This window comes from Psittacula echo (genome assembly GCF_963264785.1).
Source record: "Psittacula echo genome assembly, chromosome: Z".
Taxonomy (NCBI): Eukaryota; Metazoa; Chordata; class Aves; order Psittaciformes; family Psittacidae; genus Psittacula; species Psittacula echo.
In genome coordinates this window covers 11,928,063-11,952,036 of record NC_137742.1, presented here as the reverse complement: position 1 = coordinate 11,952,036, position 23,974 = coordinate 11,928,063, and the positions used below count along the sequence as shown (strand labels likewise).

At 43.5% G+C, this 23,974-nt stretch overlaps 1 protein-coding gene across 1 annotated transcript in view; it reads right to left on the bottom strand.

The window, feature by feature from the left end:
- The window catches only part of LOC308231686 (phospholipid-transporting ATPase FetA-like), a gene marked incomplete at its 3' end in the record, with an annotated part of 68,126 nt that overhangs the window by 33,025 nt on the left and 11,127 nt on the right, over positions 1–23,974 (bottom strand). The window contains exons 3-6 of the mRNA XM_080637348.1: positions 15,252–15,310; positions 3,872–3,985; positions 2,147–2,245; positions 1,139–1,200 (exon numbers count right to left, since the gene is read on the bottom strand). Of these exons, the coding sequence (XP_080493474.1) occupies positions 1,139–1,200; positions 2,147–2,245; positions 3,872–3,985; positions 15,252–15,310 (334 nt within the window). The remainder of the gene's footprint in view (positions 1–1,138; positions 1,201–2,146; positions 2,246–3,871; positions 3,986–15,251; positions 15,311–23,974) is intronic.

Genomic DNA, 23,974 nt, shown 5'->3' with positions numbered 1-23,974 from the left:
ACATAACCAAGTCATGATAGCTGAATATGCAAAACCTTATGGTGAGATGAGAAATATCAAGAGGTGTATCAAAACAGGACCAGGTATTCAAGCTTGAGTTCAGCTCAGCCTTGCTTTTTCAGTGTTGGTCAGAGTTGGGCAGTACCTATGGCTTCCAGTTTTTGAACAAAGGCAAAACATTAGAAAATTTCTGTTTCAATGTACGTTTCCTAGGCACAGTAACTAATACACAGGGAACTACAAAATTGTTTTACTTAGCAGAAAGCACAAATAGGATGTTCCTATTCTTTGGTTTCAAGTTTTATTCTTAACTGATCATCTGTTTGAGTTTACACAACATACTGCTATCTATAGCACAGAAAAAAAAAGTCACTGGAGACCTCACAGCTGTCTAGAGCTGTGTCCCACACACAGTTCAACTCCATGGAGCCTCAAGTAAACAGCACATCTGTCTCCCACAAAAGCCAATGCTTCTGCTATTTTTTCTGCAGGAAAGGACAGTGCTAGCAGCACGATGTCCAAAGCACGCAACTGAAAGGCTTCCAGTACATCCAAGTCTGAAGTGTTACACACACTCAAAGTATTATGACATGTATAAGGGAGCTATTCCTGCTTCTTTATTTAAAATACTTTGGTGATAATGCCTGGTTTTGCCTAATGCAGAAATAAATGCTGTGAACATAAGTGGATTTAGGAAGATAACCTTGATTGTCATAGAATGATAGACTCATAGAATGGTTTTGGTTGGAAGAGACCTTAAAGACCATCTAATTCCAATCTCTCTGCCATGGGCAGGGACACCTTTCATTAGATCCATCACTTCTCGGGTCAGGCATAAAATAAAGCAGTGGTCTCAAAGTATCACTTACTTAAACATATATATATCCTGGAAGAGAAAGAGTTTTCCTTTCATCAGTGCAAATCACAGCCATGAAGTCTGTACAGATTGTGGTACTGTGTGTCTTGGCTTGGTGCCATTAACCAGACACAGTCCAGCACTGCACAGTGAACTAATGGTGTGAAAGACAATTCAATTTTAAATTGTTTAGTGATCCTTGGGAATCACACATAAATATCGATATATTATTAATAAAGTGCTCTTCCCAGTCAACATTGCAACAAAAGAAAAAAGACTTACATGCCATTGATCAAGACCTGGACTGGGCGGTTGTTGACGTGCTTGTCACTTTTGTGGCGATTCTGAAATTTTAATCAGTATGTTAAAAGGTATTTCCAAGAAAACAAGTGCACAAGAGCTGTAGGCAGTTCATTAACATTTTAGGTTTTCACCCAGCTGGCTTGAAAGGGTCAGGCAGATTAGAGTTACAACTGAGTCATAGTCCAGCCCATATTTAAGCTAGTAACATAGGGCACAACTGGACTGCAAAGAGCAGCAGGCAACACAGGGCTTGCTCTTGGAGGACAGAAGGAAGGTAGAGCCTTATGTGTCTCTTAGCACAGTCCTGGCTCAGCTGGTGTTGGTTCTGCCAACACAACAGAAAAATCCATTCTTCTGTTCTGACATGGAAAATGGCCACAGATGTTCCAGCATTGCTTCCTAGGACAGTACCTCACCACCTCTCACTTGCTTACTTGCAAAGTTGAACTGAGTCTCCATAGAGCATCAAAATTATTTTAATTATGAGAGAAAATCAGATGCCAAGCTCAGCTCTAACATTACCCCAGTGAAGTCAATGGGACTTTGACAGTTAGCTCTGATGGGAGCAGACTTTGGCCAAAGCTGGACAAGTTTGAAAAATCCCACCTGGATACGTGCTTCCTACCACGTTTTTTTTATGCCTACTTTGCAGCTACGTGGCATGAGTTCTCCAAAGTAGAAGGCTAAGATCAGACTTTCATGAATGTGTACAGACATACCTATCAGTGACCACATTTTCAGACATGCTGAGTAGTTTCAAAAAAAGTAAATGGAGCTGTTGGTCTGCTCAGTGATTTGGAAATTCTAGTTCCTTTTTAGGTAAAAAATGATAGATTTGGGGATCTAATCTCAGACCCCATCTTGGCCACAAACCAGTTCTCCAGCTGCCTGCCACTAGCTTTGTTTGTTTTAAGTGATTTGCTTTAGTCATTGTGCTGAAGAATCACAGGCAAACTCCAAAGTACAGGTCAGTAATATAGATCTTACAAAATCATCGATGGCATCCTTGACTCCCGATACAGCCAGCACCAGCACTAGGGGCACCACTGTTGTAAACCAGGCCAGCGAGGAAATCTGGGGAATCAACTGTAGGAGGAAAAGGTATGAGTTGCAAAATTTCCTGCCAATACAGGAAAACAGAAAAAAGCCACTATTTTCTGTGGAAGCTGCAGGCAACGTTTTCCTATGGTACTTGAACACAGAATAGAGACAGAAATGCAGCTCTATTACTTATACCTTATTCCACAGAGGTAGGTGAGCAAGGGAACCCGTGCTTTGCTTGCAAAACAAGCTGTAATGTACATTATAAACATGGAGCTGTCAGGAAGCGTAGTTGTTGCTCTATTGTTGTTTGTAAATTAGGATTGGAAAGTCCCCAGTGGACTGCGGAGTTCACGCAGCCTCCCCATCACATCCACTTCTGCTGCAGGAAGAGGAACTCCAGAGGTAGAGGGATGGAGTCAGTGGAAAGAGAGGAAAATAATAATTGGAGGAATATGTAAACACAAAAGACTAATGGCTGACCTCTCTAGCCTACCTTGATGCAACTAGCAGAAAAAGCTGTATGCTTTTATATACAGTCGTGATTAGATGGTTCAGCAAAAGAGAGTAAACTAATTTAAGGCAAATAATTTGAAATGCTATGAATTTGATAGGTACAGCTAGAGTGCAGTACAACAACACAGGAATGGTGCTGTCAGCTTAGCTGAAAAGACACCTTAACTAGTCTCTTGAAAAATTGAAGAGGGCTGAAATTCTCCAAATTCATTCCCTGTAAATAAAAAAAGAAGATTGTATGCACTCTGTTACAGCTCAAAAAAACTGTTGCTTGTGCTTTTTTTGAGCTGAAATTGAAAAACAGCACTTGAAAAAGGTAATTTTGAAAACTTGTGTGCACTGAAAATGTAAAATTCAAAATATCATACTTGAGACATAATCAACATCATATCCTTTTTTGGATAATGTGTATCCCAGTATGACTCAGCAACAACAGAGCACACTGAGTTTATCCATATTCTAGCAAAGTGCAAAGGGGCAGAAACCCTGATATCAATTTCTTCAGTGTGTTCAGCTTTCAGACAGAGTAGTATTACCAGCAATGATGAGCAAAGTGCAACTCAATGCCATTATGAGCCACAGGGTTCAATAGCATTGCCAGTGTCTGGCACGCTCCATGTTAGACACCTTCCTCACCCTGATGAGCTGGCAGCAGCAATATTCAGCTTTATGCAAACTAGCTCCAACCTTGAGCCTGCCTGAGGTTAACTCCTTCCTTCCCAGAAAAACCATACAGGTGACAGATTTGTTCTTCTTGCTTTTTCCTTTGAGACTGCCAATGGAACTTGACTTTAAAACTATGGATAAGAGACAACCTCCTTTTGTACTATGGGAGGAATAAGTAATGCAAATCCAAGGACAGCCGGGAGCACTCAGGTGCAGACAAAAAGGGGTGGTAGGATAAGGCATGAAAAAGGTACACAATTTGTTGAAAACTTTAATTACATTTTTTTATTCATTTAGTTCAAACCCTCATATCCAAAGATAAGAGAGCAAATTGCTTTTTTCCCCCGACCTATTTTCTACCTACTTTAAGGTTTTGCTGAGATGTTAATTCACAAGAGGGATATAGCTTGAACTTTATTACAACTATCAACACACAGGCTTTGATAACAGACAATGCAATCTTCTAGAAAAAGCACAGTGAATTCATACCTGCAAAATCAGCAAGAAAAGAAAGTAAGCGTTGGCTATTCGCTGAAACTGCTCAAACAGGTTGAGAGGCAGGAAAGTGAAGAAGTTGTATTTCGATGTTTTAATTGAATTGTTCTGTAAGACATAAGGAAAATAAATAGAATTGGTAAAACAGGAAACAAAATTACAGCACAACCCATTTCAACTGTGTTTTTACTTGCTTATATTTAGCAATAGCATTGTTTCTATCAGCAGCGCAAAAAACATTTCCTTTATCCCACACAACCATGCCAAGTTTGGATAAACAGACAGAATTCCACTTGGAATTGGTGAAAACATGATGCTCAGTTTATGCCAGTGCAACTGCAGGTAGATAGAGGTATGTGTAGTCACTCACAAAGAGGCATCTTCCCTTTATTAATAATCTTCCTACTTACATGGTGCACAAACAGAATTAAAAATACTATCTAGAAGACAACAATTTCACTGGTAAATTCTACATAGCAGTGTTAGAAAACACATGCTAGGTCAGTTATTATTACTCTCCTGAGACTTTGAAGCACCATTCGTCTGGACAACCCCACAGGAGCTGTTAAGTCCTCCCAGGAGCAGAACATGACATTATTATTTTTAGCTGATTCAGCAGCCTCTCAACTCAGCAACTCAGAGAGGTGGCTTGTTTCTGTTCCACAAAGATCACTTGACTTTGGTGTTGTGCAAACTGCCACTAATACAAGAACTCACCATTTCAGTAAGCAAGTTGCAGTTTTGTTCCGTTTCCAGTTTCCTTTCCTAAGGCAGACACCCCTCCAGCCACAAGCAGTGGCTGCTCCCCTCTGTCTTCTTCAAACCAGAGAAAGACTCACAATTGAGATTAAAGAACGGGTGTTTTCTTCTTCAGAGAAAGTGCATTCTGGTCCAACTCTTGCCACCTATGAGAAAGGCTCACTTAGAGCGTGAGCCCACCAGCTTGGGCAGTCAGGTCAGTTTTTAAGGTGTACTAGATTTTCTTTTAATATTAAGTTTATCAAGCACTCATCCTGGTTTAGTCCTGGAAGCATGTGTGCCATGTGTTGCCAGCACATCTAAAATTTCCCTTCTAGAAGGTTTCTAGAAGACGTCTATTAACCCACTCCCAGGGCCTAAGGTGTGAAAGCACAAGGAGGCAGATGTTACATAGTGCACCTTCATTCAGGAACAGATTTGTTGGTTTAACAGGAGAGATGTAGTATTTTAATAGCCTTTAGATATTGCTAAGCTGGTGGGAGGATAGGAGCTATCAAGTATGAATCATAGGTCACTTCCAATCCATGCATTACCCAGGATCATGACATCTAAACTGAAACACGTTAGTGTGTTTCCACCATTAAGCCAATTATTAAAGACTACCACCATAATATGTATATGGGGGAAGCTATTCTGTTTTAGGTTGCTACTGGATCTTGCTGTGTCCAGACACAAAGTACGGCAACATTCTTCAGCATTAACTTCATGTTTTATCCCTTGTACAATCTAATGAGTAAGTCTCTAAAAGAGCAGAAATTGAAACGCCCTTCGTGGAAGAGCTAGCCAAATCCTCCCGTTGATTGCACTCCAGCAAGAAAAGATGTTTATCAGTAATCATCATATAAATGATATTGCCTGTCTTCTGGCATCATGTAGCCATGTCTGGGTGTGGATCTGAATGACATGACACACAGTTAAATTTGGTTAATTTCAAAATTCTTTACCGTGGGATTTGTGCTGCACGCGGGGTCTATGGGCACTGTTAAAACAGAAGAATGGAATAGCAGCACCCTCTCAAACCCAACATGCAGAGAACTAAACTGCTTGACAAATCTGTGTTCACCAGACGCAGAGAATGGCAGATTTTCTGATAAAAAAATGGCTCTAAAGATGCTTCCTGACCACTAATCTGCAGAAAAATATCATGGTCACTTACTTAAAAAATAGAAAAGACAGTAGCTGCAGGAAAGAGTAAGTGCAGGGGACCTGACCTTTGTGCATCAACAGACTTCTGAGGGTCATATATAACATGGGAAAAACTACCCAGTAAACACTCACACAGTTTATAGATCTTTGCCTGCAAAAATCTCAGAGGGGGATAAGAAAAGAATGGGAGTGGTTTATTTCAATTCCTGCCTTCTATTTCTGTCCATTAATTACGTCAGAAAAACCACTGAATGAACTAGAGCCATTCATTTTGTTTCCTATTGCCATTAGGCATGATAAAAACCCCAGACATAACAGCTTCCAAAGGCTTAACTGCAGAAACCTGGACTCCCAATATTTTTTTCCATACTAGTTCAGGATCATGATATTGTTTGACACACACCGTCTTTTGTGACACTGGCACACTACAGACCTCAGGGTAAAGACAAGGAGTATTATAATGGATCTTCTCAGTATTTTAGAATCTATAATCAAAACTAAGCACCAGAAAAAAGGAATTCCTCACAATCACTGTGAACATTTCTATCTCAGTAAGTAACTTGTTCATCGCCCTCAGAGGCAAAACAAATATCAATATTAAATGATAGAAACAAACAAGGGAAAACTTCAGCCTTCCCAGTTCAAAGCTCTGCATTCCCTCATCACTGATACAGTTGAAGCTCTGTGTAAGATATTTATGTTTTCTTGTAATACTCCAGGGCTGCATGCTTTGACAGCTCAGGGTCTCAGTTGACTAGAGGGAAATCTCAGTTGGCCTCTGCTCTTGATCTTGTGGTGCTACTCTGTGGTGCTTAACACTATCACACCCTGTCACTCCTTTAGAGCTGTAATAGAGCCTGACTGTGTGGCAAGAGGGGTATGATGGGAACCTGCAGCACTACAGTGTGTTAAACAGCCCATACGTAGCCACCATTTTATAAGCAATGCCTCTAATATATCATCTGCCTTACCTCTTCTGTGCTGCCTTCAGTGAGGAACACTCCCATATAGGAAAAGTGATGGAGAGGAAATATTTTGGAAGCAGGAATTAAGTATTAAGAGGCTTTACCAAAACTTCTAGTTGTGCTACAGATTTACAAATATCAAACATATAAGAAAAGCAGCCCCATGGGCCAAGCACAAAGATGGGAATCAAGAGCTTTATAGTTACTCCCAGGTTTCCCCTAGACTTCTGGTTGACTGTAGGCAGCCCCTATGTGCACTGTGTCCTAAACAAATAGGCTCAAGTGTGGTTACCTACCACCAGCCTCAAGCTCTCCAGATGCAAAGCTTAACATGAGAGCGATGTTGTTTGTGGGTGATGGATTATTCTCATCTGCTCTTTTCAGGGGCTAGATTCACACCTCCTGGAGGTGTGACTCCACCGAAATGCTGTCCCTAAGAATAGTACTCGTCGCGCCACAGTTACACAAGTCCAGATCTGGTGGATGAGCTGTTACTTCGGGGGTGTTTTCAGGAGCCTGCCTGTGACGTCTGACCATGAGCAAAATTCAGCAGATGGCTTCTACCTTTGTTTGTTGAGCAAACAAATCATCTCCTTGATGTGAAAGTCACTGGAAATGAAAGACACTGCTGCTTTTGAGGCTAGATTACAGGGACTAAAGCGTGATACCCGGAAAAGGCAGGGTATGGCAAGGAATTGACTATCTGAATTTATACCCCTGTCTCCGTGACATGTTAGTTTCTAGCAGCTGGACAACCTGGCCCAAAGCAAATTTTAGCAAACCCTTGGCAAAACCACAGGGAGATGTTGTGCCACGACACACGGCAATTTCACTGGTACCTAGGTAGCACAAGGTACAGCCTGATGAAGCAGCTGAAAAGCAGAAATGACTTTCCCAAGTGCTTTGATAAAGCCTCGCAAAGTGCAGCAGGAGTGTGATTCAATGGCACTTTGTTTAAATGCAGCAGTTCAATTTGAATGCATGCAGCTGCCATATAGAGGGCTGCAAATATGTTCAAGGACACATTTAATACACTCATGCAGCAGTGCATGTGGTGCCACAAAAGCTTTGTTTCCACAAGGAATATAGAATAGTCAGAAGAGATCTGTTTTAATCCTACCAAGTTCACTGCTTTGTTCCTGACAGTAAGCAGCAGCTCCAGCTCAACATAAGACTGAAAAGGCCAACAGGATGTTGATGGGGTTCATCTGGTCCCCATAAAGATCTCATCCTGACTCCCAGAAGTTAAAGACTGGCCAGACACCAGAAATAAAAAGATCTGTATCCAACACATGATATTCTTCTTTTTTTACATCTTTTTTCTTCTTTTCTTTCTTTTTAACAACTTCAAGAATTTTTTACATCTGTAACCCCTTGACCCCCTCTTGGCAGCAGTGACGAAATGAATTCCAGGATCCCATCACACATGGGGTATTCCAGAAAAATCTCTAGGAAAATGTGGTCACTGGTTGTGTTTTTCTATGCTGTTCCTTCTTCCCGGTGTCATCCCATTACCCATTAACTCACATTAATCATCATTGTGGTGAGTGTCCTCATCATGGTGATGCAGTCGAGGACATGGAGGCAGACAGAGGTGGCATGGCTTGACAATCTTATGCCATTGCTCACAGATAGGTTGAAGTACAGGATCATAGAATCATAGAATAGTTAGGGTTGGAAAGGACCTTGAGATCATCTAGTTCCAACCCCCCTGCCATGGGCAGGGACACCCTACACTAAACCATGTCACCCAAGGCCTCATCCAATCTGGCCTTGAACACCGCCAAGGATGGAGCATTCACAACCTCCCTGGGCAACCCATTCCAGTGCCTCACCACCTTTACAGTAAAGAATTTCTTCCTTAGATCCAATCTAAACTTCCCCTGTTTAAGTCTGAACCCGTTACGCCTTGTCCTGTCACTACAGTCCCTGATGAATAGTCCATCCCCAGCATCCTTGTAGTCCCCCTTCAGATACTGGAAGGCTGCTATGAGGTCTCCACGCAGCCTTCTCTTCTCCAGGCTGAACAGCCCCAACTTTCTCAGCCTCTCTTCATACAGGAGGTGCTCCAGCTCCTGATCATCCTCGTGGCCTCCTCTGGACTTGTTCCAACAGTTCCATGTCCTTTTTATGTTGAGGACACCAGAACTGCACACAATACTCCAAGTGAGGTCTCAGGAGAGCAGAGTAGAGGGGCAGGATCACTTCCTTCGACCTGCTGGTCACGCTCCTCTTGATGCAGCCCAGGATACGGTTGCTTTCTGGGCTGCAAGTGCACACTGAAGCCGGCTCATGTTCATTTTCTCATCGACCAACACCCTCAAGTCCTTCTCTGCAGGGCTGCTCTCAATCTCTTCTCTGCCCAACCTGTAGCTGTGCCTGGGATTGCTCCGACCCAGGTGTAGGACCTTGCACTTGGCATGGTTAAACTTCATAAGGTTGGCATCAGCCCACCTCACAAGCGTGTCGAGGTCCCTCTGGATGGCATCCCTTCCCTCCAGCGTATCAACCGAACCACACAGCTTGGTGTCATCGGCAAACTTGCTGAGGGCGCACTCAATCCCACTGTCCATGTCACCGACAAAGATGTTGAACAAGACCGGTCCCAACACCGATCCGTGAGGGACACCACTCGTTACCGGTTTCCAGCTGGACATCGAGCCATTGACCACAACTCTTTGCATGCTGCCATCCAGCCAGTTCTTTATCCACCGAGTGGTCCACCCATCAAACTGATGTCTCTCCAATTTAGAGACAAGGATGTCATGTGGGACAGTGTCGAACGCTTTGCACAAATCCAGGTAGATGACATCAAGGTCTTGTCTCTTAGTTGTCTTGTTCAACTACACTGACTTCTTCCACTTTGCTCAGTACCTGAAGCTGCTGCTAGGCAGGGAGAAGTCAAGGGCAGAGCACTGCTAAGTGGTGCAGAGGAGACAAACTCCAAAATACCATACTCTGATCATTAAGGTCTGACACAATCAGACTCTCAACAAGTATGGTAGAAGTTTTGTCGCCATGAAGTTGAAGCTAAGACAGACAGTGGAGGACTCAGTCCAAAAGAGTCCATGGACCACACGGCAGCTCACATCCGGCACATCTCAACCTTTCTGTGCTTGCCAGGGCCCATTGGGTCCCATTATGCCTTACTGGGCCTTGACCTCTATTTGCAATGCCTGTCCAGGATGTCACTAAAGCCTCCAGCCTTTGCCTGACCTATGCTGTAGGAGTACCAGCCTCCAGCCTAACATCTGTCCTAGTTTCCCAGGTGGACCTATTCAGCTCTGCCTCCTCTATGGACCTTGGACCTATGGTGTAGTCTTGTCTTCAGCCCTATCTCCTGTTGCCCTTGGCTGGGTTCCCTAGGTGGACCCTGGAGGACCTGGTTCATCAACTCGCCTTGCCTGGGATGGGCAGGATGGGCCCCATTACTAGCATCCTGCCCTGTACCCCCTCAACCAGATGCTGCAGGACTGCTGCTGAACCCCTTGTCAGTGAAGGCATTTCCTATGCTGGGATCACCCTCAGCCAACAGCTCACCCCCTCTCTCAGAGCAGCCCTGCTCTTGCTGCTCCCTGACAGTGCTTCAGCCTGTCTTTGGGTGAATCCAGCTGACACCTTCCTAAATGCAGAATGAGCAGTGCTGGTTGCTGCTGCAACTATTCCTTCTGGAGCTACTCAGGCCACTTTTCACATGATCAGACAATACTCCCTTCAGCCGTAAGCATGATAGAATCCTGGGAAGCACTTGCAGGTTGAGACAGGAAAGGACGGCAGCTGTTGCCACCCTCCTGTCCACACTGACAAGGTCCTTGAGGGTAAGCCACCAGGCATCCTTCAGAGATTGAAGCACACAAGCAGAAGAGGTGGAGCAGAGTCTGAGCACACTACCACAGCAACTTGCTCTACAGTTAAATTTCAAAGAGATAACAATGCAGCTGCTGATCCAGCCCAGGGCAATGTGCATTGGCCATAGGAGGTTATATACATCCCTCCTACTTCACTAGAGAATTCATCAGGTGACCAGGGAGAACAAAAACAGAGTCTAAGCAGCCTCCTCTTCTGGTCCCATAGAAAGGATGCTGGTTTGGCCCTAGATCCTGATCCAAGATGAAATCTGTCATTGACTCATGGGCCTTGCATTTCCTCTCCTATTGTCTGAAAGCCAATTTCAAAGCTGTTTTCACAGCCCTTTGTGACGTCCCAGTGCAGCTGTGCTAAATTCCAACGTGAAAGCAAAGAAATTAAAAGAATTGAGATCAGAGCAAACATTAAAGGCCTTCAGAAGACATTTTCTTCTGCAAAGTGTTGATAGACAGAGAGCCCATCGTGGTGGACCCACAAGGGACAGTCCCCTCTGCAGCTCAGCTCGGGACAGTGCAGACAGATAGAACAGCCTCAGATAAGAACCTTTATTAAAGCCCTTAAACCTTGCTGGACCATACCTGGCACCCTGCTTTTCACTTTATTTCAGTCTTTACACAAGCAAATCATTTACTGAAGTCAGGAAGGATCTTCCTGTCTGCAATGTGAATAAACACAGGATTAGGACTTGACTTTTCATTTTTACTGACCTATACTGAGTCCATGTTTTTGCTGCACTGCCTTTGCATACCACTCATTCACACTTGGTTTCTGAGTCATTCCTAACTAATTCTGTGAGCTGGTGGGTAGTACACACCTTCGCACTCAGCCCTTCCAGTTAACTGAACAGCACTTTGTTTTAAAGTTTCTTTTATTTTTCTAGGTTATGGTGTTCTTGCTGTTCAGGATAAGGCCAAGGATGTCTGGCATTGCTCTAGTCTGAGAGCGCTAGTTTCAGCTTCATTCTTCACACTGAATCCAAATAAATCCTGACCTACCCAAGCACTGCCAGTGCTTGAAGCTGCTGCCCTTGACCACAGGACCTCCTATAATTTAGTCACCGCAAAAATCATCAGGAGACATGTAAGAGGCTTCTTTAGATAAGAAAATCTTCCCTTATCCCCCCCAGTCTCTACTGGCTGCTCACATAGATGAAGGATACCACTGCAATCTTCCAGCCTCGTATGACATGTCTTATATGCTCAGGGTGCCTTAGGTTCTGCCTCTGAAGCTGTCCCTCATTCTCACCAAGAAGACTGTGTTAAGGTGATTTCTACTATGTGCATCTTCTATGCACCTCTTAATCTCATCCCGCCCTATCAGTACAGCCTCCTGCGCTATACAACCCTCCTGCCCAAGCAGGTGCTCAGCTAAAGGGACACACTGCAACTTGGCATCTCATATATTTCCTCCCTGATCTGGGACGCAGTTTGCCTTTCCAAGTCTTATCCAACTCCAAGCCTTGCATGCACTGGCAGACACAGATTTCCACAGTGGAGCACCACGTTCCTGCAAAGCTGGTTTGAGCATATTTGGGAGTCTTGCTTCATACCAGGAGAGCCAGCTTTCAGCAGCTGCCAGAACTGATGTCAGACTCCACACGCAATAGACTTTTCAAGTCTTTCTCAGCTCCTCTCTTCTCGTTTCACAAATATCTTGTAGACTTTGCACTGGGAAGGGACGATAACCATCATCTATTCATGGACAATATAGCCACCTCTGGCTGTACTTCTCCACTTCCGTGTTCTCCCTGAGACTAAACTAGGACAAAGCACCTCTGTACCTTTGATCAATACCTACATAACAGAAACTCTTTTTAGTGAAAGCCTGGAACACCAGCTGCAGCATACAGCCTGGTTGCAGCAGTAAGACAATACATTAAACCTCTGTTTGCATTTCCCTTTCTTTTCTTTACTGGCCTTTTTCAGCAACTGCCTCACCCTAAGGAAACATACGTTGCCTCCCCTAGCTTTACTGCAAGAACCGGTTCTATAGATTTTATGGCTAACACAGCCTTAAGTTACCAAGTAAATTAAACCTCACTCCTGTGGCTTTCACTGTCTGAAATACTTTCAAAGCTTTGTTATATTGTTTGTTTTCCTTACAGTTTCTGGCCATTGTCCCTTTTGTCTGGCTGCAATAGCTATTGGTGCAACCTTTCCTCTGCCTCAAGGGAAGACATGTATGTAAGAGGACAAGGATTAGTGGTCCTTGCTGTGGGACCAAGAGCTGTAGGCCAGCTGTTCTCCTGGCCCTATAAGGAAGACTTCAAATCACTCTGTGGCTGCCCTTGTATGCTGATTCTCATGTCACAAAGAGCTGAGCACCACAACGAAGAACAGACAGTACAAACACTTCTGTTGTTTGCTTGTATAAAGGTCAAATTAGAAAAAAAAAAGAAGAGAGGGTGGGAAAATATACTGAGGGAGGACTGTGGCTGCAGGAGACAGAAATTACTCTGTCTAGAAAATGTCAGCATGCCAAGAGGCAACTGAGACTAATAGCTGCCTGATCACCCCAGGGCAGGCTCCGACATTCAGTCTTGGTCCCTCACTGGACCACATTCTAGTGCTTAGCAGAGCAACTTGACCATGTTAAGGCAAATCTGAACATGAGGAAGGGGCCAGGTTTGACCCTTTCAGTGAACTACAGGACTGGAAGAGCTAACTTTGGGGAGCATCATGCTTATGTTGATGGAAGAGTATCAGGAGACTTACCTCCCTTTTTGGCATCTCCAGAAGCACCCTGCAAGCTATAGCATGGGATATGAAGTAATTTATGAGCAAGGTTTGCCCTTTCCATACAACATGGTAATGCGGGTTTAACAAATCGAACTTTTGCCAGGACTTACAGGAAATAATCAGCCTGGGACATGATGTGCACCCATGTACAGTTACGGCAGTGCTTGCATCACCACCTAAAGTCTTCTAATACCTCATCACTCACTCACCACTTCAAAGCTTCACTCCTTCTGGACAGTTTTCTGGATTTCCTAAGCCTCAATCTACACTGGACTCCAGAAATCGTAAGCCACAGCTGATTAAAATGAGGGGTAGTATTACTGAAACTTATGGTCAAGTTTAACAGATTATATTGAGCTGGCTTTTTGGCTGCTTCCACTTTCACACCTAATCAATAGACTCTTATGGAAACCCTCCAGAGATCTTACGGTCCCCTCCTTAACTTCGGTTATTTGCAAATCATTAGGCATGTAAGCAATGAGCTGGGAAGCAGTGAAACGTAAGTCAGCCTTAGAAATGGCTTTTCACAGAAATAGGCTCAGAACCAGAAGGGTTGCTTATTCTTCCTACCCTGACATCATTGTACATCTCCCTTCTGCTTTCTTGCCCCACTGCTGCACATAGTCAACACTGCAGTCATTCAATGAAAGATCACAAATCCATATGTAGTGGCATTATCCACCTTAGTACACTACTGGCAGGTTCTGTGCAAATCAAATGCACCCTCCCAGTCTCAAGTCACTAGGACTGATGAGGCATTCACGCTGCATAGTCCTTTACATATATTAACTACAACGCATTTCACATTCAGGACACACAAAATGTGTTCTGGGCCCAGGAAGTCTCTAACCTTTGTTGGGTAGGTCAGGGACAAAAGGTGATCCCTGAAAACCACCTAGTTCTCGTTGCCAACAGATCAGCTGTATCAAGATCTTTAGTCAAAGCTGTTGGCAAGTCAGACTTTCTATCTCACAAGAAATCACAGCGTTCTGAAATGTTCCTTTTTTTCAATTCTTGACAAAAAATACTTGTGATGTTCCTAAACTAAAACATGATTCAAAGGAGCTCCTGAGTAAGACTGAAGTATGAATTTCACCACTGGAATTCAGATAAGCAGAGGACAAAAATTCACAAAACACATCTTACTATTAGTTGAAATATTCAACTAGAAGAATGCAGCTTCAGGATCACCTCACTGAGAAGATGACCCTGCAGCCAGGCAGTACAGGTCCATTGGCTGAGCTTTCCCTCCTCCACAAACGGTATCAGCAAACGGTCCACAGCCTTTGGAAGTCAAGTTGCTCAAGGGGCTCCCTGGCACTGTATCTTGGCAAACCTGGGTCACAGCCAACCCATATCAAGGCGCTCCTTGGAGTCACAGATTTCATGGTACAACTTAAGCATAAGTAGGCTGTTAAAGGAGTTGGAAATAAAGCTGGCAGGAAGCCACGAAGGCCAGATTCAAAACCTTCCTGCCAGAGAGGATTTCACTGTAAGAGCTGAGGAACTGACACATTTCCTTACATGTTTTACTTTAAATGGAGACACTTTTCTAACAGAAAACTGGCCCCAGGTTCCATTATTGAAAGGCCTTGGAGTCTGATCCTGCAAATGCTTTGACTCACAAATAGTTTTCTGGAAGAGTATAAAGTCACCACCTTATGCTCTTCCCGCACTATATGCCCGTTTGCAGGGTTGACTCCAGAGGCAGAGCTTCCTATTGTTGACTCAGCAACGAACCATCTCTGATGGCTCATCAGGCACATGTCTGCCTAGTTTGCAGGGTCGTAGTTAGCATGCAGTCACATCACCCTCCTTGAAACAACATTCAAGACATGAAGCAGATGAAGCTACATCTGTGACTACATCTGCACGAAACAACATATGTTGGTTACTTACAGCATATTCAAACTGCAGATTAAAGTCCCGGTTGTTTGCTTGAAGTTGTCTCTCTACCTCTGTAAAGAAGAGGAAAAACATCAGGCATGCTTGCTGGTAAGCAGGTCAATAAAGATGTGAATGAAACATCAGAAACAGCAAGCAGAGCTGAGGAAAAGTAATGCCACAGGGAATCTGTGCTCTGGGCTAACAGCCCCATGTCAGGCAATTGAAGAGGCTGGTGTCACTGATAGAGCAGCACTGTGGACTGGTATCACAGCACACTTAAACTCACCACTCACTGCAATGCCTGCACTGGTTTAACAGGTTGCTCAGTTTCTTCTGGATAAGAATTACACTTATACTACCCTACAATTACAATTACACTTACACTTACACTGCTCCTACCCTGCTCCATCGCTTCACCCTGAAGTCTCTGGAGCTGTTGCCATCAGGCTACTGTTAGTGCCCATTCTCCAGTATAAGTGAATCTCCTAGCATCATCCCACAAATAGGACATCACCACTATAGCTATCATGAAACCAAGAAGTACTGGAAGGTATTTTGAAAGACCATCAGATCTATCCTCTTCCTCAAGACAGCGTCTTCTTGTCACTCTCAATAAATGTCCTAGAAAGCTTCAATGATGGCTGTTGCTCAGGCTGCCTATTTCCAGGACTGCAGTGTCCTTCCTCTGGGGGAGTTTTTTCTCCCATTATTTAACATAAAAGCCATTACTTCAATTTAAATACATTGTATCTTCTCCTGGGATGGTCAAATGTGCTCTTCTACTCCCCCTTAGTTCCTTGTGCTGCTTCCCCAGGACACAGAACACAAGACAAGTTCATTATGTATTTAAGGCTGTAATGCCTTACTGTAGCATTCTTTTCCCAAGGGTAAGCAACTCCAGTTTCTCCAGTCACTTCTTACGGGTCAATCAGTCAGAAGTAGCATCACTCTTGTGGCTTTCCAGTGAGCTTCACAGATAGTTCACCTCATTCTGGATGTACAGTGGTCAGCATGGGCCATAGTTTGCTGCTGAAGCCTTACCAAGCTGACCAAAGCATAAGAGACACTCCACCTATCTTGTAGACAATGTGTATGCGACATAGGAACTCAACTAAAAGTAGTTTAAAATAATATCCTTAGGCACCACCAGCACACAGCTGATGGTGCTCCGGAATATGATCCATTTTGCTAGACACTTTCTGGCAGAGCTAATGCCTCATCAAGCAATGCAAATCTGTCATTTGTCCTTGCTGAACTGCACCCAAAGTTTTTCAGGCTATTTCTCCACCTAGTCAATTCTAATCTTATCTTTCAGTGTGCTTTTGGCTCCTGTCAGCATGGTGCCGTTTGCAGATTTACTAAGTGTGTTCTTTGTTACACAAGCCATGATGCAGAAGAAAATATTGAGTATCAGACTCAGTATACATGCCTGATGAGTCTCTCAAGTTTCATAATCAGTCATTGATAACTATTGTCAGTGCATTTTGTTTTCTAGTACTCACTGTATGGTGATTCTACCTCAAGCATGTATTTCCAGTTTACTTGTAAAAATGCCATGAGTGAGAGTCAAGATACATGGCAGTTATCTAAGGCTTTTTCTCTAGCCCTCTGGCTACTGCTAATGCAGAATTCATTTTGGTTTATTGCAGTTTTTCATGACTGCTGACTGTTAATAATCTCTTCCCCACAAACACACTTAGAGTTACTTTGAAGTGGTTAGTTAAATTATTTTAACCTTTACCAAGAAGTCAAGCCAATATATCTATAATTGCCCAGATTTTCTTTTTTCCCCTGTTTTAAGATAGAAGCTATACTTGCTCTCTTCCCTGTGTTTTGAACTTTGCCTGTCTGTGCATCAGGTACTCTCAAAGGCAGAGTTGCTCCAGGCTATGCTACCTCTGCTAGCCAGCCTATTCCCACTCTATTCCAGTGCAAGGCCTTCCACCTTCTCCTGTCCTTCTGGCAACTATTATGTTAGATGTCTAAATAAAAATAAAACAACAGAACAACACAGCAATCGATCCCTACCTCCCCACCCCTCACCCCTCCCTTTCCACCAAAAAAAAGGCATTTCCCAGATTTCTTAGCATTATTGGCTAGGCTTTTTTTCACTGAGTAGCAGATCTAAACCATCTTTGGTCTCCCTCTTACTAGGAGTGTTACAGATCCCTAGAGATCCCACCTCTTACAGAACAGCTTTTATTGCCTTTTATATATAGAATCATAGAATACTTAGGGTTGAAAAGGGCCTTAAGATCCTTGATAGCTTTTTCTTGCTTTAAGAAAAGCAAGATTAGCTCTTTCTTGCCTTTGCCACACAGTTTGTGCTGGATAAAACAAGCTGCTTTGCACCTTCTAGGGGCATCCTTTCTCTGCCTGAAGTGAATGAGGAGTCTGTGATTTTTCCATTTCACTCACCCTTCTAAGCCTTTCCCTGGAAGATGGTAGCTTATACCTGCCTTTCATATCAAGTATTTAAGGAAGCGACAGCTCTGCTTAACTTTCCCTCAACCCCAGATTTTCTTCCCATGAGATCTCAGTTACTAGTTCATCACATCTACTGAAGATTTCCTTCTTGAAGTCCATTTTAAACACTGTGCTATTGTCACTTTTTCCTAAGTATCATACCATCATTTCACAATCATTCCTGTTTACACTCCCTCCTGGTTTCACTAGGCAGCTCCTCCCTGTTGGAGGGAAGCAGTTCCTCTCTAGCTCCAAAAAATTACCCACCTCTGCACCAAAATGCTGTGCCAGCTGCACAGGTCGTGTTCCCCTAAGTTCCCCTCCAACTCTGCCTCTGCATAGCCAGAATTCTTCATTTATCACCATTCTGTGTTTCTCAGAAAACTACATTTTGGTTTGTTTCGGTTTGTTTCACAGAACGCTTTCCTTCTTTGTTTGCTATGGCTGTCTTTACCCTTGTAGCATTACTCAGAGATTTGCAATTTATTCATCTCTTTCTCCATGCTGGATCTCAGCACATAGACATACAAGGAAAACCTCTGTTACCGTTCCAGAATAAAGAAATAATTCTTTTCTATTAATATTCCAGCCTCATGAGTTATCTCAGCACGTGTCTATTACACCTATTAAATGATGTATTAAGAAATCTAGTTCTTCCTGTTTATTCACTCTTACATTAGCAAGCGCCTAAGCTGTTCAGTGCATTGAACTTCTATCCTTCCTCCTTTCCTTCCAATCATCCTGTAAGTAAAATATCATCCCGTAAGTAAAACATCATCCCTAATTCTTCAGCCCTTTTCCAGACCACCATTGTTTTTGCTTCTGTGAGTTGTTTGCATCAAGGCCTTAAATTACCAATGTAAATCTTTGTTAGCAAGTAAATGTGGTTTTCCCCCTCTTCTGGCATATCTAACTGCGTCAGGCGTTTTCGAATCAGCTCCCATCTGCCCCGACTCAGTGATTCAGACCAACCACGGAGGCTTCATTCAAGACCTTCAAAGTGCTTAATCCTTCACTGCTTTCCTCAGACACATTTTTGTCATCTTTCACAATAGGGAGAACAATGTACAGAGAGATCAGAGTAACTTGTCTGGTGTCCCAGAGGAAACAGAAGCAGATCTCAAGAGGTCCAGGCTTGCAGGGCTTTACCTATTGTGTTATGTGCCCGTTCAAGGATTTTTTCTGAGAGCAACCAGTATTATCAAAGCAGTCAAAAGATAAAGCTATTTGTTAAAAACAGAACTTCCCAACACTCGCACATTTCCTCCCATACAGTTAAGTGCTGCCCTTATCCCCTCCCCAGGGTCTCCAAGTGTAGTCCTGGAATAAACACAGCAGGAAAGATAAACGACTTTAATGTGAATAGGAATAGATGACAAAGCTTGAAAACCTACCAGGCTAGAGAGGCATGCTTCATGCTTACAGAGCCCAGGCAGAGGCAAAGCTGTTTGCATGCACCATGCTCTTAAGTGGAGTAGCACAGGCAAACCAAAGACCTGCGGCAATGAGATGAAATGAAAGGGTGATTCTCACAGGGGACAACACCACTGTCCATGTTGCTCCCAGCCAGCAGGCCTGCCCAACTGCCTCACCAAAAGGAGCTACAGAAATGCATGACTGACAGAGAGGCACAAAGACATCCAGAACTGCTAATCTAGGCTAGAGCCCTTTGGGTACCCATTCCCTTACCAGCACATGAGACACAGGGCACAGCAGAGCCTTGGCATCATGCATCAGCTTCTGAAAGGCTTTAAGGTCTTCAATGACTTTCTGTTTTCTGTAGGCAGGGCAGCCCTCAAGGGGACTGCACGCAGAAACAGAAATCCATGTGCTACTGGTAGTGGCTGGATATGCCCAAGCAACTTTGCTCTTTCCAGCTCACTGGGGGAGTGAGGAGCCGTCCTCCTTCTTTAGCCTGCTCCAGGGTGCATGTGGCCATGGAAGAGGTATTTAACACATGCATTCGAATTCAAGGCTCTGACATGCTCCCAGAAATAAAGAACGTGTATATCTGCTCCCGTGAGGAAAGGGGCCTGCCTTGTCACCGTGGGGAGAGATGCACCCTCCAAGAGGAATGGCTTTTATGTGAGACACACAAGTAGCTGCAAAGAGTTTTGGGATAGCACAGAAACATGAAGCAGTTCACGTTAAGCAGGGATCTTAAAAACAACAGCAAATGAAACTTACTCAAAGTATTGCCCTCCTATGACTGATCATACAGTACCTAAGGGCAGGTTTTCCAAGACAACCCATTTGTGAAGGCTCCAGCTGTGAACCTGGTTCAAAACTGACTAAAGTCTCTGGCCTGCTGTAGCCATACATCTCCCCCAGAGGCAGTGTAAAGAAGGCCAGAATACAAGGAATTTTCATTTTTGTTACTGGATAACAGCCAATACCTTTGGTTAAAGCAAGAACCAACAAGTGAATTGCAAAGGGCACCTCATCCAACAACACCAACAAGCAAGTCCTCAGGCTAAACCAAAGGAGAGCCACCACTGACCACATTCACAGGGCAATGTTGCCTCAGTGGTTTTATCCTACTGTTGTGCCTCCTAAACCAGCAGTTCTCAGCTATCAAGACAGAAAACTTTTGTTTGTTTCTGGAACTGTTTGGACTGAAATAAAGCCTCTTGGATGATCACAATAAACAAAAAATTAGGAAAAGTCAAGCATTGCACCAGCTTCACCTGGGAACCACAGCTCAGGGTAATTTGGCTGTAGATCCAGGCATGCATGTCTTATCATGCCCTGTTGATTCTGAAAGCATTGAGGAAAAAGGGAGGGGAAACCTGAAGGGCTATCAGATGAGAAGTTTTTTCATTTCTTGAAACTTTTTTGTATCTTTAAGCAACTCAAACTTTCTGCTTTTGCAAACTCCGGTCACAAATCACTGGAAAGAAGGAATGGGATTTGTGCTCCAAGTTATCATTTCACTGCCACTGAAAACTTAGATTATTCATCAGTGGAAACTCAGTGTACATAAATATGGCTTAGTGCCCAGTTCTTGGTCTAACCACTGAGACCAGCTCACTGGGAAAGTGGCTGTTTTCTCAAGCAGACAGATTTAGGAGCTAAACCACAGAATAACATCTGTATTTAATCAAATTAAACCCGTGCCAAAAATCAGCTATAAATGTAACTGGCTAGCCCACCAGCTTAGGACTGCTGCACGAAAAAGTCCTGCAAGCGGTTAGATTCAAGATCTGGTCAGACAGCCTGGAAATTTGTTTCTGGTTTATGCTAAGGAGCATGTGCCAAGAGCAATGCTTTCAGCAGGCTGTTGGAAAGGTTTTGTAGGTACTAAGTCTTGAGGCTCCAAGAAAGAGGAGGTTGAGATCTGCCTGGTTTTGCCAAGTCATATACAAACTAGGCCCTGATACCTCATGCATGAAAGGAACACAGCCCAGTTAGGGGAGTGCCAGTGTAACTAAGCCTGACAACAGAACAGAGACAACATAAACTGTGTAAAAATAATAATCTCCACTCCACCCTTTAAACAAGTGACCTCAGGAGCATGAACGCTGTTCTGGACCAGCTGCAGAGTGGCATCCAAAGGCTAGGCTCATCTCCCCAGCTTCCCTTGAAGAGTCGCTCTTAGCAAAGCTATTAACCTTACCAATACCAAGTTGCAAAAGCTGAAAAACAGTTATTCTGCTCCCAAGGGCACATATCTGACCTTCCTGTGACTGTAATTCAGTTCTCTCCTGCAACAGGCTATAAGCAGTCTCAAAAGACCTCCACCAGTTGCAGCATGTTTCTTCTGTCAAATCTCATGATGTGTCTCTTTCCAGCTCCTCTTATCCCATCTTCCCCCTGATTCTATTGACCCTACTTTTGGGCACCTCATCATCACTGTGTGACACAGCTTTTGGTATCACTTCTCGGCAATGGCACAAGTGCCACCTTGCATCCAGCACCCAGGAGATCACCCATCCCTTCGCTAGCAGAGGATCCTGATCCTTTTTTCAGGTCTTTGCTAGACCATTACTCCGTGTGCACAAATAACTGAAACCCACCACAGTGTGTCAGTATCTCTATCTTCTCCTCAAAAAAGAGAATATTCATTGAAAGGCAACTCCATGGGAGAGGGGAAGTTACATGTATACTGTATTAGGCAACTAAAATCGGTGTTCCTAGGGAGGTGATTTGGCAAGCTAATAGCCAAAATCTCCTTGTACCTTAAACCAATAATTGCTGCTCTTTTTTCAGTCATGACAGGTGAAGGAACCATGCAAAAAGTTTCTCAATTTACGTGTGCTGTACCTGGGTAGAATCCCTACCATTAGGTTAAAGAGAGCAGGATTATTTTTATAGTGGTAATATCACCAGATTTCACATTCATAATACAGTAGTGCCTTGCTGGGAACAGAGCTGCACTAAGTGAACTGTACCCAAAACCAAAGCCAGGGATCTTAACCGAGGAAGTCAACATTCGCCATGGATCAGAGGATATGTGAGTGAAGGGATGAGCTGTACAACAGGTCTGAGGCGCACACTGGCTAGAGATCTACTTTTCACAGCTGGTCGGGGACAGAGACAGAAGCCAAACCCTCATTACCCAAGTGTCGACCTAACTCTGTAACCTGCCTGGTGTTGGTGTGCCTGCTGTTCTGCAGCATGAAACCAAAGCCAATCCCTGCCCTGAACTGCAGCCAGAGCCTGTCAGGGTGCAGCAAGAGTGGCTGGGGCAGGAGGAGCCGTGAGAACCCAGTGGGATGAAAACGGGCAAGGGGAAGGTCACAGCCAAGCCCTGCTTGGAGCAGGAACATGCTCAGCTGCCTGGCAAACAAACGTGGTTTTTATTATTGACTCAAAGGAGGGGCTCTCCAGGGCTCCATGTTCCAAAACCTCGCTTTTTTCGTGTGTAGATTCCTCTTTTCTATGGAGCCTCTCTGGCTGCTGTGCCTGGGGAGGATTTATGCTGGCGATCACATGCGTTTGTGTCTCTGAAATGGAGGAGCTTCCACTGAATATGTGAGATTTACTTAAAAAAACCCCTGGACCAAAACCATTCAGAGACACTGCCATAAATGGGTTTAGCCCTGTTCCCTCCTGCCTGTTCCTCCATTATTAAATAAAGATCTTCTTTATTATGTCTTTTTGCCCCAAGAACAAGAATGCTTCATCCTCCTGAAGAAATGAAATGCAAGAAATACACTTTTGTGGTCATTGGACTGCATCTTTTGTGCCTGGTGCAGAGCTCAGCCTTCTGCTAGCGCTAAACAAACACCATGTGGCAACTGGAATTTCTCACACAGGTAAAACATTTCACATGCTCCTGGTATTAATGCAAAATTATTTCTTTTCTGTCATCACTAACAGAATACTTACTTAGGAGAGGTACTGACATACCTTCATTTTCATACAGCAGATACGAGGTCTGAAATCAGAAACCTTGAGGGGGAGCTGGAATTACTTCTGCCTGAGGCCCAGTAATATTAACATAATATTCAGTATTATATCCTGACATTTTTCTAACATATTCGATATTATCACCATAACGAGACAGAAAACAAGAAATGAGAGCTCAAAAAGAGTGTGTACAACACTCGTGTTCAAAACAGCACTCTTAGGACACAGGCATGGAGGAAGTGCTTGATAAACTTAGACCAGAAAATATTCACTTTTAGGTTATTCTGGGGAGGGATAGAGGCTACCTCGTCTTTCCCTTTCCCCATTTCTTGCAATAATACCTGTCCTGGTTTTCCTTCACTTACTCCTCCCATTGATGTCTCACCAATTGGTTTGGCTTCGGGCAAGGAGTGGGGACTCAACACATCTCAGAAGTGCCTTGCAACAGACTACTTCTCAAGAATCATCTACATCTTTTCATGTTTGCTTTCAGTCCACTTCAGAATGAAAGTGTGCTTTTTTCCAAATATATCAGCAGTAGAAATTGTTTCTTTTTCATTTTGGAAAGCTTTAGATTCTTTTTGTTTCTTTTTCAGATTTGGGTTAGAATTTTGCATCACTTCATATCCTGGGTTTTGTAATTGTATTCACAATATTTTGATGAATATCAGCATGCCAAACAAAGCAGCTGAAATAGTTACTTGTTTTTATTTTAAAAACTACTCTGACAGTGACTGGCTGGCACATATAATTTCCTTTACTAGAAAACAGTATCTCCTAAACATGTCAAGCCACAGCTTGACACAATTGCACATGTTGTTAATAACAGCAATACACAGTGATAGGAAGCGCTGCAAAAATCATAAAAATAAATACAGCTCTGAAATGAACTTTGAGAAGTTTTTCTATTCACAGTT